Source organism: Colias croceus, chromosome 27 (genome assembly GCF_905220415.1).
Source record: "Colias croceus chromosome 27, ilColCroc2.1".
NCBI lineage: Eukaryota > Metazoa > Arthropoda > Insecta > Lepidoptera > Pieridae > Colias > Colias croceus.
This window is the reverse complement of record NC_059563.1, coordinates 4,936,003-4,952,580: the sequence shown is the minus strand read 5'-3', so window position 1 is coordinate 4,952,580 and position 16,578 is coordinate 4,936,003. Positions and strand designations below refer to the sequence as shown.

The following is a 16,578-nucleotide window of genomic DNA, read 5'->3' as shown; positions in this document are numbered from 1 at the left end:
AAGATTAAGTCATAATTATTATTTAAATGAATTAAAAAATATATTATTAGAGTACACACAATATTTGTACACAAAACACATGGATTTGTTATGACATAAAGATTGACAGTTGACAAATGACAAATACAGATAATTAACCAGTCACTTTTATCATGTTACCAACATGTTACACCACACAGACTATAATTTTAAATTATTATGTAATTTGTATAAATTTTTTGATCACTGAATTACGAATACGATATTAGGTACATAGTTTTAAAACATAATATTTGTTCAGTTAGATATTTTATCTAGTTGATAGTTTTATTTTGTAATATTTAAATTAATTAATTTTAGATTATTTCAATGTTTGTAATAAATTTCATCCACGTGCATCATAGAAAAAAAGCTATTTGGTTTAACCTGTGGGTTTGGTTTAACCCAAGGGTTTAACCTTAAAGGCAATTACTTCCAAACATAGTAATTATTAGTTATTTTTATTTATTTATTTTTATATATGAGAGATAAACATAATACATTGTGAAAAAAAAAACAAAGCACGAAATACCTTGTAAGACCGTTGGTATTTAAATGCAATAATATAACTTAATAACTGCACACTAGGCCATGAAAATATGACATTCATATTATGGTCAACCTTGATTTTATTTAGGTCACGGGCCATGGCCGTTGGGGGTTTACCGTTCTGTTCAATGGAGATTACATCAAGGAGACATTGTAAACGCTTCCTGTCCTTCAGTTTTAATTTGTTAACGTTTCAGGCCCCTAAAGCAGTTTGTATTTTTTATCACAATACCTACTTTGAAAAATTGTAAATTCACTTCGGAACGATGAAACCCCCTCAGATAGATTTAATTTGAATATTTTAATTATTATTTAACATAAAATAGGTAAATATTTTTAAAGTTACTTGTTTGTTAATGGTGGTTTGAATAATTATGAAGAAATGGCGACAATTTTTTTTTAAGTACATATGTAGGTACCAGATCTGTGTATGTACTTAAAAAGAGAGTTTGATTTGCACAATAACTGCTAATATCAAGAAAAATAATAAAACAATAAAAATCTTCAATTTCTATCAACTTAGACCGAATTTTGTAGGAAAAATAAGTAATGAATGACCATTTTATATAATAAGCAATCTTAACATCGCGATAACCGATCTAAAAATAAATAATTGAATGAGAGCGGGTTTCATTCATAAAAAATGGTCGCCATTTTGTGTTAATACAAGATTAAACATGTCCGTCACGGTCGCCGTAAACAAAATAGGCCAAGGATGGGCTTTGCGCAGGCGCGAACTGATTGATTTTCCCCTGACGTCACAAAATGTCCGCCATACCACTGCAAACCTTAGTATAAAACGTTAAAATACAAGATTTCTGGCATACTTTCGCCCAAATGGATATCAGATGTACTAAGCTTTGTCAGTTAAAGTAACGGTTTTATTTTTAAACATTCAAATTGTTAAATGATTTACGTTTTTTTAAGACGGTAGCATAATGATTCGCAGATCGCTCATAAGTTTAGTATCGGCTGCGGATTCCGCTATGTGCTCCCTGACGAAGTTTCTGTGTTTCTGTGAGTATTTGCCATTTCTATTTTATTTATAATCTTTGAATAACTTCTAATACCCACAGAGAATTAAAATAATCGAGGATATTTCAAGCTTTCTTTCATTTATCACAAAATCTTTATGACTGAATTTTTAGTTGCATACCTACCTAGATATAATTAGGTATATATTAGAAATAGTGCATATTTTTAATATATATCTAGATATACTTATTTATTTTGATTATATCTAAATTGAAGCTAGGTTATCAAAATAGTGGAACAAAAGATTTTTGGTGTAGGTCCGTAAGACCCTCAACATTATTCAAAATTAAAAAATATATTTGTTCATACCCACATATTAATTTACTTGATAGATTGTATATTTTTATAATAATAGCTTTTTTTTTAATTTGTAATATTTTTTTATAAAAATAAACGCAATTTTGTATCGAAATCGTTAATAAAAAAACGTGAATACACTTGGGCTTTTAAACAATTGTTCATGGCAACCCCATTACGATATTTAATTTATAAATTGGAAAATAATATTATCGAAAATTTATATTTTTTTCCTGTGCGTACCTAGAAAATAGGTATCTCTGTTTTTAAGAGCATTGTAGCAATGTTTAAATTGCATTGTTTTCCATTTATTAACCTGTTTTATTAGGATTTTATTTTTATAAATGGCAATAATAAAAAAATTGTGAATCACAATGCGGAAAAGAGGACCTAACCTAGATTGTCCGTCTCTTCCTTCCGAATCGATTTAAATCTAGACAACCTAGTTGTAATACATTGTTCTTAGGCAGTACTTAGGTACAGTTAGGCCTGTATTTTACCGTTGGATAAGATTAGAAAAGATATTATTTTCTTTGAGAAAACGGGACATTTTTTAGTATTTTATGGTAATAAAAGATTGCTTTCACTGTGACAATACAATAGTAACTATTGTTGAATAAAACTGAAGGAATAATTAATAATACATAATATTATTCTTACCATACCTGTAAATATTCTTTTAATCTGTATAGAAAGAAAGGAACATTGTAGGTATTACTTAGGTATTTACGTAACGTTAAACTTAAATTTAGGACATTTTCTTATTGCGAACATAATTTTCTTTAAAATATGATAAGATTGTCTAAATATTTTAACAAAACTGTGACTTTTTAAGGAAACACGTACGACTAGGAACCTTCTCTAATTAATGAAAGTTGGTTATAAATCCTTATTATATAGCCTAGATTTTTTGACCAAAGCTATTTATAATATACTAGCTTTCCACCCGCGGCGTTGCCCGCGTTTTCAAATAAAAACCCGTTCCCGTAGGATTTCTATGTCCTTTCTCGGGTATCAAAAGATGTACATACCAAATTTCATGCAAATTGGGCGTGATTGAGTAACAGAAAGACAGACAGAGTTACTTTCGCATTTATAATATTAGTATTTAGTATGGATTCTACTAAAAAGTTATTCAAATTCATATTATACAGAAATATATTTTTTTTTCACGAAAATTCTTGGCATCGACATCGAAGTGAAGACAAGGAAAAACAACCTTTATTAGTAGGTAGGGTAGTTGAATATTCTCCTACCCTACTTACATAACTGAAAACAAATATTTTCTTTGGAAATAGATACGTATTTTTCCGACCCCGTCTTGATTGTTGATTTTAATATCTGGTGAAGTGTTTGGACAAACCGAGAGAGGAGAGAATAAATATTTTGTAAGTAAATATATCTCATATCCTTAGATATTATTTAGACCTTTAGGTTAGTAAAATATAAAAGTGAATTCATGAAATAATTTTAATTCATTTATTTTATGGTATCATTGAAAGTTTTTAAGTATACAGTAGAGTAATTTAAATAAAAATAAGTCATATTTATAAACTGTTAGTAAATGCAACGTAACTAATTACATACTTAATTGAGTTTTTATAAAATACTGTTTTCATGATTCATGTGATACCTTCATGATACAATAAAACGATGCTCTGAAGTGTTCACGAATTACACCTACATCCGGAATTCCCTTAATGTACTAGGTATATTAAAATGTTATTAGTAGTAATGTTAATGTTATTTCAGGAAATGCTAGATACCTACAAAAACAAGTACGTAGATATTACTACATACTATATACCTATCTATGTGTTATGAAGTTAAATGAAACCTTTTTTGTAAAATAACTAAAATTTATAAAAGATTTCCTACAATGAAGGGAAGGCACGTAATATTATAATGTGTGTAATTATGTTATTTTCAATGCCATTACCACACCATATAATACTAAACTAGCCATTACTTTAGATTGGAAAGTGCTATAGCGTCGATAAAGTTATATGAAAATGAGGGTAGTTAAATTGATTTCTCTATCTACGCCTACGGTTCTCGCGTGGGTTTAAAGGTACGTCAGAGGTTGCATAAATAGCTGTAATGAAGTCAATTAAAACAATTACCTATTTGTAGTCTGAAATAGATACCGTAAATACTTGAATAGTATGACCGTGATTTGTTAATTGTGGAGGTAGTTTAAGACTGTCTAATCAAAAACATTTGAAGATAAAAAAATGAGTATATGTTTTAGTTTGAGTTATGAGTTGATGAGCTTTGTAATTCCTGTTTTTTCTTTTTTTAATTTCACTTAATTGTTGTCACTTAATTTTATAAAGGATGGAACACTTATGCGGGGGTGCTACAAGGATCGATACTGGGCCTGGTTTTGTTTATAACTTGGATTCCTTTAAGCTTTATTTTTGGCTCACAATTTTTAATTCTTACAGCATGCATTATATTATCTTGAAGCGGGTGTCCTCCTCTCCTTGTAATATATTATTTTTTTGTGGATTACACACAGTTTTAATATGTAGAGAGCATTGGAAGGACAATAATTATGCAAATAATAAAGCAATTATGTCATCATTAGAATAATTAATACAGGTCCCACTAGAGGGACTGAGTAGGCACTTGGCTCCCATGACATTCATGTATGTATTTGTTAATTATTGTATGTTGTAATTAGTACACATAATTAGGTTTCAGGTTTGATTAGCGTACCTAAAAAGGTTAATCACACGCGATTTTTTTTCATTGTCATTTTTTAATTATATATTTATATTATCTCAGTTGAATTATTGGTTAGACGTGACTTCTATCTACCAATTTTTTGTTCCATTTTTGCTGTGACTGGCATGATTGAAAAGTTTTAATTACGTTTTAATCAATATTTTATATATTACAATCTCAATTATAATTCATACAACACTATCAATGAACAAAAGAAACATTGACTTTGAAAATAAGGAAAAATAATAAGAAAAAGATAACACAAGTCGAGGTAAATGCCTTAAGGGTGATAAATATACTGCTATTAAATATAAAACTAACTGTAGAAAGACTAATCTATTCTGAGCCATTGTTCAATATTAATGAACCTTCCAGAAATTGGAGCTCGATTGATTTCCATTACTTGAAATAGGAAAGTTCTCGTTAATTTTAGTCTGACTTTTTAATTAGTTGCTCATGGTTAGTGTGAATTGATTTGATACGAAATAATGTTATTTTTGTCATTTAACATTCTTTATAGGTTGAATTTATTCAATTGTTTTAATATTAAACAGAAGTTATTCATAAATAGAGGATTGGTGTTTGTAAAGGATGGAACAATTATGCGGGGGTGCTGCAAGGATCGATACTGGGCCTGGTTTTGTTTAAAACGTGTAACGGTACTAGCTTTCAACTTTTATTTACTACTTCAGTTTAAATATATGTAATTGTTAAATTGAAATTTTGCATACTGGTTATTGCTTAGAGCATTATTGACCATGAATATCGTAGAGTATAGAGAGTAGGTAATTTGTATGCAACATTCATTTCAGTGGAATACATTATTATGCACGTCAATTATTTGAAAATATATTCAGCTGAATACTACTTAAAGATACTCTGTTATTTAGTGTTTGTTTAACAAAATAGATTAGTATTTTCGTACCGCATGTAATATAGTAAATTACATTTGGCTTCTATTCCGTTGAGAGCTTTTATTTGATTATTCAGAGTACAACATTTCTGTGAGGTATGACGTAATAATAATGAGTATTTTGGTTCGTTATGCTATTCAGTTCAACTAATAGTTTCTATATTTCCTTGTAGACAATTTAAAACAACTCTCAAACGGGAGTGGGGACATGTTTAATGAATGGTCATAAATCCTCAAAAACCTTATAATATGGTATTTGCAGCTACAGTATAATTTTGTGAAAATAAGTTTCCGAAAGTATTTCGTATAGTACCGAAAAAAAAGCTCGATTAAATCATAGAATCAGATACGTAATCGAATTTTTGGTACGGATAACTCATCCTAAATTATATTAAAACTTAGTTTTAATTTGTATTTCTATTAGGTATAACTTAACATTATTCTTTAAACCAAGTTTTTAAAAATTTCAGGCTTATTAACAGTTTCTGCTAAGCTAAAGTCTATCGGTCTCTATTGTTTTCCATCAAAAGCTTTAACCATATCTTTTTTATATCTCATTGAGTACTAATATTATTGGATTAAAAGAAGCTGATCAATACCAAAAGTTTCAGGCTCGAGTCAAAACGTGACTGACTTATAAAGTTTTGCTTTTAGGATAGCCTGAAATTGTTAATTCTGTTAAAAACCAACAGTGAACGTAATTGTCTTACACGAAATAGTTTTGAGCTCGTTTGTGGTAAAGCAGTATTATATTTTCTGTAGACTGTACTTAGTAAAGCTATTGAAGGTTATGTTTACGCTTAGTTCGTCCCAAAAGTTAAGGAACATCTCGAACTTTCTTCATGCATTATTATTTCGATTCTGATCCTATTTTAGATGAAAATATAAAAAGATACGGTTAGGAATTAAATATCTAGACTAAAATTGTGTTTTATGTTAAATAGCTGAGAGTTTGTTTAGTTGAAAGCGCAAATATCAGGAACGACGGATTTAAAAAAATATCCGTGTTAGATAGCCCATTTATTGAGGAAGGCTTATAGGTTATAATATATTATATCATCATGCTAAAACCAATAGTAGCGGAGCAGTGCGCCTAAAACTAGTATAAAATAATATAATTTCGTAGTTCGCTAACATTACGATACCTGTGGTTCACACATGACATTTTGACAAAAGGTTAGGCTACCTGATGCCATTTGTCTCGACGGGCCATAAGCAAAATGGCGGTATGACACTCTGACGTAATGTTTTTCAACTTTTTCATTTTTCTCTATGAAAAATTAGATTAACCACGCCCTTATCTGTTATATCTTTTCCTTTTATAATTTTACGCCATGTACCTTCCAAAGAAACTAGGTTATACTTTGTACAAAATATTGTACGTAATCAAACTCAAACATTTATTTATTCAACTAGCTTCCGCCCGCGACTCCGTTTGCGCGGAAAAATTAAGAAAAGTTAAGATTTATTTTTTTCTACGTATTTTTCCGGGATAAAAAGTATCCTATTTTATGCCCAGGTTAATAAAGTATAATTATACCAAGTTTCATCGAAATCGAACCGTTAGTTTTCACGTGATGCTTGAACATACAGACAGACAGACAGACAGATAGACAGACAGGCAGACAGACAGACAGATAGACAGACAGACAAAATTTTTTTTAATAACATATTTGGGTTTGGTATCGATCCAGTAACACCCCCTGCTATTTATTTTTTCAATATTTTCAATGTACAGAATTGACCCTTCTACAGATTTATTATATGTAGGTATAGATTAGACTTATTCTAGAAGCACTTTTGAATCGTCATTACATATTTTTAACATTTACCACGGAATCCGCACGCCCCTGCTTTATTTCTTTTAATTCAGTAGAAGTGATATAAAGGTTACATACCTATAATATTTTACTCTAAGTATGTAGAATATACCTAATATATAATAATATGAATCGAGAAGGGACATGATTTCTCTAAAAAGAGGTTCCCTAGCATTTGCGTGTATTAGGAAAGGAAAAGACAATAACACAAATAACTTTTCTGCAAACAACAATCGAATGTGGAAAGCCTAATTTAACAAAAAGCTTAAATCACACAGAAAGTTCAATTTTACAAAAGCTCAAATCACACGGAAAGTTCAATTTTACAAAAAGCTCAAATCACATGGAAAGCTCAATTTAACAAAATGCTCAAACCACATGGAAAACTCAATTTAACAAAAAGCTCTAATCACATGGAAAGCTCATTTTACAAAAAGCTCAAATCACATGGAAAGCTCAATTTAACAAAAAGCTCAAATTACATGGAAAGCTCAATTTAACAAAAAAGCTCAAATCAAATGCAAAGCTCAATTTTACAAAAAGCTCAAATCACAGGGAAAGCTCAATTTAACAAAAAGCTTAATAACAATTATTATTATTGGTCCTTATGCTTACAGGTTCACAAGAAAAGGTAACTTTCTAGCATTGATTAAAAGAATTTAAAAAATGTACCAGGCAAGTAGAAGAAGTAAGGAGGTGCAAATGAAACAAAGTGAAAAGTTACTATGAAGCTATTAGTGAAATATACGAAAAGTACCAACCACAGACACTAATAACGCGCCATGTTACACACATAGACAACAATCGCCAGAATAAATTGCCAATATCTCGATTCTCGAGTTTATGAATGAACGATTTTAATAGTTCGCGCCACTGCGTCTATTGGCCCAGTTTTGTTCTATTTTTGATTTAGAATTGAACCGTTATTGGTTTTCTATTTTTAGATTTCGAATGTTGTGATTGAATTTGAAGTTTTTATTTTTTTTAATTGAATGTCCAAGCCTTTTAAATATAACAACAAATGAATAGAAGATTTTGTTTTTATGAATTTGGGGGTAGATAGATATGATAATATGATCGTCATCAGAAAGAGTTTTACGATGAACAATAATTATTGATAAGTTCGACTTACATAATATTACATAATTATGTTTATTGTATAACAATAAATTTAATTGAAAAATCACTTTCAATAAATATATTATAGTTGACAACAAAGATGCTGTGATTACCTGAATGGAACGGCCATTGTTAACTGTTTATTGTTGTTACATTTTATTTCAATTTTAAGAATAATGTTCACGCTAATTCGTTGTAAGAAGAATCTCATCCACTTTTAAGAATTATTCTTCCAGTATCCTGTCCTTATATGTGCAAATAAAGAATCGTGAATTATTATTAAGTAGCTCAAAGTCTAATATAGTAGTTCTAAATCCTTTATTAGTCCTTTCGTGTTTCAATTAGAATGTCCTACATATCACAACCGTCTGTCTAGATTAATCTCAGTGGGCTATAATTTTCCATTTACATGCTACGTAGTGATGTACCAGTTGTTATTGATAATTCGATAAATATTAATTTATCTACTAGGTATTGTACTTGTGAACGTGTTGTGAACTGTGACCGTATCAATGTTTATATTTGTGCAGCTACTCATATCATAAATCAAAATTATTTCATGTTTTTATTTGTTAAGTACATACTTTATTTTAGACACCTAATTTCACAAGATTAGGTGATAGATAATTAAAGCTGATTCCTATTTGATGCTAAGGCTAAGCCAATTTTTTTATGATAATCTCGTAGGCATAAAATGTTATTGGTCACACAGTGGTTTTAAGAAATTAAAGCATCTGTGGTAAACATCACAAAACGTATTGTATATTATGACAAATAATATTGTATAACAAATATAAATCAACATAATATTATTACAACAATTTTAAAACTATCGATAAAATACGTATCATCTCTATCTCATCGCGACTCAAGTTATGAACGCTTGTACTAGTTATGCACTCTATCAAAACACACAAGGAAAATGTGCTCCAGAAATTTTGAAAGAGCATCCAACGATTGTTTTAATTCTCTGTTTACTGACTGTTAATTTCAAGCTTATTATTACGTGAATGTGGTAATCTATGTGGTATCTTTTGGCAGTGATGGTGGTATGTTCAGTGCATAGCTTGCAACTCGACAATATTGCTTCGACGAGACGGCCACGGATAACTAAGTACAGCAAGACGACGCTGTCGCCGGGGTCCACGGTTTGTATATGGATATAATCCATACTAATATTATAAATGCGAAAGTAACTCTGTCTGTCTGTCTGTTACTCAATCACGCCTAAACTATTGAACCAATTTTCATGAAATTTGGTATGGAGATATTTTGGTACCCGAGAAAGGACATAGGCTACTTTTTACCCCGGGAAATAGGATAGGTTTTATCCAGGAAATCCCACGGGAACGGGAACTATGCGGGTTTTTGATTGACTGCGCGGGCGAAGCCGCGGGCGGAAAGCTAGTTATTAATAAGGGATAGTAAAAAGTAGTACTTACGAATTAAGAACTGTAAGGATTTGGAGCGTTGGTTGAAAACTGTTAATGATTGGAAATTTTATTGGAAATTCTGACCAAAAACTTGACTTGGCGGGCACAGAGCTGAATCAATGGAACAATATTATAAATAACTCTGTCTATTTTAATAGTAATTCACAGTCAGAATAATCTAAATATTATATAGTGGCTATAGGTAGAAAATACAATAGATAAGATAGAGACTACAATACAATAGTATTGATAGCTGGAACTGATCTGCCGCACTACGGTCTATTATTGTAAATGCTCTCCTCCCGTGTATTGTTAGATGTATCTTATAGCAAATATTAGAATGAAAATGTACCTGTATGTCTATTTTAGATCTCTCGAAGAGATTATAAATAGTCGCTGGAATATTTTATGAATGTTCGTCAATAATTTGATGCTTGCCAGTAAATTTCAACACGCAATTTTGCCAGCAACATGGACAGGTCAACAAGGACTCAACTTTTTTTTGGGAATTTTTTTACCATGAATGCGTAGATAAGAGGGCATTTTCACAAAAATGTATACCCCCCTGATTTTCAACTGTCCCTCGAATTCATTAAATTCTATATAATGAAGTAGTTGCCAGATTTATTTATATATGTTATCAAAGTGATTATACGTATACAATATTTTGTTTTTTTAACAAAAACTATGACAAAATCTAAAATAAAGTTAAGTTAATCATAAATAACAATTGAAAAAAGGGTAATTTTACGCTGTCCCCTGCTTACTCTTACGCGTTTATTAAATTATTTCTTAACTTTTTTGTAAGAAAGGTACCATCTTTTAAGGTTTTATTTGGTCCAGGATAATCAGTTACTGTGATAATAGTTAAAATATAATAACCTTATATAACAAAATAAAAGATAAAAAAATAAAAAATAAAATCAAAAAAATTGTCCTTCCCGGAACATTCAGTTGTGTCACCGATTTTCTAAAAAGAAAATTACTGTGGTTCAAATATTTTTGCATTACTGTCAACACCATAGCTACTGCTATGCAACTTATCAGGTTAGAAGCCCTCAGGGTCAAAAAACTGCTTAGAAGGAGTGCACGCGTGTTTGCAAGCCGCAGGGACCAAATTCTTCATTCAGGTATGTGACCATATTTTGGCTTATTTCTATCTATTTATCTTGTAGTATTTAGTTAATTTTGTTTTAAATGTTTTTATATGTAAGTTGATCAAAAGTTTTGATGAATATAAGTGTTGTGGTTATATTTTAAACCGTTTTTATTACTAGAGGATTATCAAATGTGACTTCCGCTGTGTGACTATTTGAGCGGTCACATATACGCTGAACGAAAAGTCACAACATGCCTGAACACATAAAGCAATGTTTACATGGCGATTTTCTTGAGCTATAAAAATATTTTTCCAAGACATTTTTGACTGAGTAGGAAACTACGGCAAAAAGTAGATTTCAAAATAAAAATTATTTCCCCATACAAATCGCAACAGCTGATTGATCATTTTGCATGAGGAAGTAAAATTTTTTTTTGAAGAAAAAAAAGAAGCATTATGCAGAAAAAGAAACAAAATAAGCCAGCAGAACTAAGAATCTAGACAATGTGCCTTGTATAAGTAAGTACTAAAGATAATATGGGAACAAAAATTAATTTTTTTCACGATATTTTTCATTGGTTTTTTTTATTTACAGATTAACCTTCGTGTTTGCAGCGTCCACTGAAACAAGATTTTTTTATCCAATATGGTGATTGAGATTATTTAAGGTTAATATTATAAACGAATCACGAAGACTGATTATCGACTGATTAATTTGATTAGTGCCAATATAAAACATAAAAGAGACTTCTTATTCTTGAATCTTGATAGTAATTTACCCTTTAGATAAATAATAATAATGTGATGGCTTAAGCCCGAACTGATTGTGATAATTTAGTTTGAAGTTAAGTTAAGTTTATAATTATATTTATTATGTGTGCCTGCGTACTTTTTTTTCGCCATGTAAACGCACCCTTTCCCTTTTTGGGTATTCGGTTGTGTGACTGTCCCTATATTACGGAGCTGAATTTTTTAAATATTTCAGTAGATTTTACATTTAATACCCTTCAAATCAGTCTCTTTAATGGAGAATAATACATAAGTGTAATATTTGTTGCCTTTTCTCTAAAAAAGTATCTAACATTTTCAATGTAAAGATAATAATGACAGTTAAAGTACCAGAGTCACAATACTGAATATACTATTGTTTTTTTTAATTAGCTTAGATCCAAAAGTTGGGAATAGTGAGTGTTTAAAATATACAAAATAACGATTTTAAGTTAATAAATAAACAATATCTAAAAATTCTTATATTTTGCACTGTTTTTCCAGCTACTGAATATAGTCACACAACTGATATAAAATTGCGAGACTTTCCATTGTGTCCTATTATTTTTACAGTTTTCTCATTTTAAACCCATCATATTATATGTTTTCTTGAAGTATATTGAATTTCCGTTTTAAAGAGACCAAAAAAAGTTTAAAATATAATACTATCAAAAAAAATATATTTTTCAAGGAGGGGGTACATTTTTGTGAAAATGCCCAAGAATATTTTATGCAATATTTGAAGCTGATGCAATTTAGATACAATTAACCTTATATCTTCTATGCAGAAAACCTTTATTATGAAATTAGGTGTATTTATCCAGATACCTCGCGGTGAAGCTAGTACCTTTATAACTTCCAGGAGCCAGCTACCGAACGCAGCTTGTTGACGGCCACATATCGTCTGCAAGGAAGTGGGGGGGAGACATGTATCCTGCTGGTAGTGGACGCATTGCTGGATATATCTTATATGACCAAACTTAATGAACGGGCTGTGAGTATTAATTTGTTATAAGTTGTAGAGATAGGGCAGGTAGTCAAATTTTTGAGTATCATCATCAGCCTGTATAATATATTATGTTCACACTGTTGGGAGTTTGAACACGGGTTTCCTATGAGGGAGGGGGTTTATGAGGAATTGATTTGCTTTTTGACGTCATTAAAGTTAAAAATTATGGTAATTAAGTAGATCAGGCAATCAAGGACACAACATGTAGTATTATTAGGTACAATATCTACCTACAGACGTCATAATAATAGTTCTAATTCTCAAAGCGCAAAGGCCAGGGCTTTAATGAAAGCGCTGAAAGTAATTTGTCATCAGTAGAGCACTAACTACCTACATATTATAGTCACCTTAATCGTTACAAAATTAGTCTAGTAATTTTCTGTAACACTGAAAGAACTGACAAAGGTTTATAGCTTTGTGAAATGCCTTTTAATGTGTTGATAAGTCGTTTTGGGTGGTTTTGGTAATCGCCATATAATATTTTGATATAGGGATTGATAAATTCAAGAGGCATTGCTCACTCTAACCTTTCTCATAATGCTGTGTTCCATAGTATACAGTAACATGCACGTTTTTTTATGGCAACAGAAGAATATGGTTGCATCATCTTCTGTTATGCGGTTACCACCACTCATAAATACTATTACTTAACACTGATGGGGTCTTTCCGGGCAAAGGCCTTTGAGTATCTTTGATAAAATGTAAATAATTTCGAAGGACGCGAACACATTCGTGCCGAACAACGCGAATGTCGCCGGATCGTGTAAAGAAGCGGACATCGAGACCTTGGTGCTATCTTTCAAGGAGTTTGCATTGGAGTGGACTTTTGCTAAGGTATGGGGTAATTAATCTGTTGTAAGTTAAAAAGGTCACATATATTTAAATGATTTTTCTTTAATATGTTCTTTGATTATTCTATGTATTTAGTTATTTACAAAACAAATGACATTAAAATTTTGATAAACAGCATAAAACGAAAAATATCTCAAAACTCACAAAAATTTCTTTCTGGAAAAGCAAATTAAATGAGCATTTCTTCTTTTCATTGAAGTCCAATGGAAATATAGAGCCTTATCTTTAATACCAAAAATTTCAATACTATTCAATCTTATTGGCCGGACTGATATTAGTTGATGCGTACAACATAAAATGTCTACTATACCACAAAAGAACGAAGAATAAGTTAAGGACGTATGTATGCATAAAACATAAAATATGGACTGGACCACAGTAATAAGATTTACCTACATGAGCAAGACAGTAGTGCAAACTTCAGCCCAGTCAATCAACTATACCTTTACTATTTGACTCCTACAGACCCCAGGTGGCGAACGTTGGTACGTCGACAGCATCCGACTAACATACAACTCGAGTGCCCGAATACTGGAACACGCAGCGAAGCAGGGTCGGCGAGTTAGTCTCACAACAGGGCCCAGGGCACTATTGTTTCCCACTCCGGTTGGCAAGTCGTTCGATTGTCCTGATGAATCTATCGTGGAATTGCTGGAAGAGGATGCTAGGTAAGTTTTTAATGTATAGTTACGGCTCTGCGTATAGTGCGATATTATTGGATCATACAATCAATTCAACCAGTTCTAGGTACTAACTATCAAAACATTTTTCTTCATCGTAGACAATTCTCTGATCAATAATTTTCTACAAAATTCTTACTTGGAAATTAGAATATAGGTAACAAAAAACATCTGGAAACTAGAGAATTTAAAAAAATAACAGATAGTGATTTTATCCTTGATTGTTAATTGACTATTACCAATTCTTTAGGAATTGGTAATATTGCTGGCTAGAAGATTATACCTCTAATATACACCTATGTAATAATTCTGTATAGGCATAAATACAGAATTATTTACTTTATGGTCCCTAATCAACTTTATACAGCTTCACTATATTTGAAATGACCTAAAATTAATTTCAATCGAATCTTTTCAGTAACCCCACAACAGCGCACCGTGCAAAACTATACCTCCGTCAAATGCGTCTCCAACCGTTTATGTTCAAACGCGACGGTCTATTCGGCCCGCCATGGAAGTGCTCTGACGCTAACAGAACTCGTTCGGAAACCGCGCCAGTCGCTGTCGGTTCAGCTCTGGCTATAGCAACCGCGGGAACGCTAGTAGGCTACGCGATTTGGCGGTATTTGAAAGTCAAAAAGGTCCAATATGACACGATGGAATGAAGGGGTTGAATGCGTTCTGAGTTTTTTTTTTCGAATTTCGTTCTTTATGGCCTGTTTTTTTTTGAAGTCGAATTTCGATTTTTTTTTGGGATTTTGTGGTTGTTTTTGCTTGTGTTTGAGGTGACCTAAAATTGCTGATTAATTTTTGTTTTTAATTACTGTTTGTCATCTAGGTATTTTTTTAAAAATCGATTTCTTACCGTTTGACAATTTTTTTAAATTTAATTTTTTATTAAGATCTGAGTAATTATAACAATGATTACTGTATTTCTTAATTTCGATTTATTTTGTTTTAAGAAAACGATTTTGAATCTCATTTTATTATATTATATTCTCGATAATTTATTGGTTTTTATTTATCGTATATTCGTTTTAAATTCAGAACGCATTCATCAACAATTGATCTCAAAAATGTATGCCAATTACTCAATACATCCAAAATGCGATATGTTATCATGTATTTTGCCGCATGTGCAATGCGTAGTGTAAAGTTTGTACCAAAGCAGATCGTACGTGACTTTGGAACAGACTATACGTCTAGTGATGTATGTAAGAATATATCGACTATCGATAAATAGCGTTTGCGTCAAGTAATTAGATTTGTTATAGAAATTCGGAAATGTTATACGCGAATATTACACGTGTATTTATTAATGAAGCGAAATATAAATGCGAAAAATTTCGTAGTCGAACTCTATGTAAGGGAATATTTTATCAGAGATATATAAAATAGTTGTTTAAAAAAGTTGTTGATGGTTGATAATAAGTAATGTAAAAATGTATTTAATCCTCTCGTATTCCCGCAAAACTATAGGATAGATTATTTCCGTTCACGGCATGTTAATAGAATTAACAAAAAATATAATCGCACAATTTTGACCCTTTTAAAGTAGATATTGTGTTTGGAAAGTTTTTTGTTAAATCTATTGGAATGTTGCATGTAATGACGATTAAAATAATAGACTTAGGTTAAGAGAAGTATTATTTAATTGAAATAATTGTTTCATGAGTAAGTCAAGGCGATTTGTTCGAGATAGTATCTATTGAATCTCATCCGATGAATCTACGCAGTGATTTTGTTATAGATAAGTTAAAATTTTATTGGTTCTATACAATATGTGCGGTATAAAAACGAATATTCATATAATATGTATTCATATTCATTACGTATATGCATTTAGAGAGAGTTTGGTTTTTGTGGCTTTTCCTCGATGTCAGTGATTATTGAATTTAAAGAGGTTATTTTTTCTCTTTACTTAAAATATATTAAGCACTACGTAAATACTCAATCGCTTTGACATGTAATCGTCAATATAGCGTTTCCCTTGTTACTATTTAACACAGTATAAAATAATTACATATCACACGATAATAAATATACACAATATAATTTATCAACATACGTTTGTAGTTATAATTATGGGATATATGTAATTAAATGATAATTTATTTTATAAATTGTTTGCGGTGTAGTGAACACTGATGATATTACGTGTACAAGCAATAAATACTTTTTTATTCGACGCCGTCGTTGCGACAAAGTGGCTGATATCGATGTTGTATTGTGCGCAAAACTTGGCTCCACTAGTGT

General features: G+C 30.9%; 1 protein-coding gene and 1 long non-coding RNA gene across 2 annotated transcripts; both read left to right on the top strand.

Moving 5' to 3' along the window:
* Positions 1-1,343: 1,343 nt before the first annotated feature.
* Positions 1,344-15,068, top strand: LOC123703776 (lysosome-associated membrane glycoprotein 5). The gene is made up of 6 exons (XM_045651925.1): positions 1,344-1,584; positions 9,523-9,629; positions 12,644-12,775; positions 13,508-13,624; positions 14,108-14,310; positions 14,741-15,068. Exons 1-6 carry the CDS (start codon positions 1,506-1,508, stop codon positions 14,985-14,987), a joined length of 885 nt encoding a protein of 294 aa, XP_045507881.1. The 5' UTR covers positions 1,344-1,505; the 3' UTR covers positions 14,988-15,068.
* LOC123703777 lies at positions 10,459-11,893 on the top strand. The gene is made up of 2 exons (XR_006753039.1): positions 10,459-11,044; positions 11,609-11,893. It is a non-coding gene; the product is annotated as an uncharacterized LOC123703777 (long non-coding RNA).
* Positions 15,069-16,578: the final 1,510 nt, after the last annotated feature.

Excerpts from the sequence above, each read along its gene's own strand:
- LOC123703776 (XM_045651925.1), top strand. The coding sequence starts at position 1,506 with ATGATTCGCAGATCGCTCATAAGTTTAGTATCGGCTGCGGATTCCGCT. Across the intron at positions 9,630-12,643 it reads CGCTGTCGCCGGGGTCCACG|GAGCCAGCTACCGAACGCAG; the intron begins GTTTGTATATGG and ends TATAACTTCCAG. Across the intron at positions 12,776-13,507 it reads CCAAACTTAATGAACGGGCT|GACGCGAACACATTCGTGCC; the intron begins GTGAGTATTAAT and ends ATAATTTCGAAG.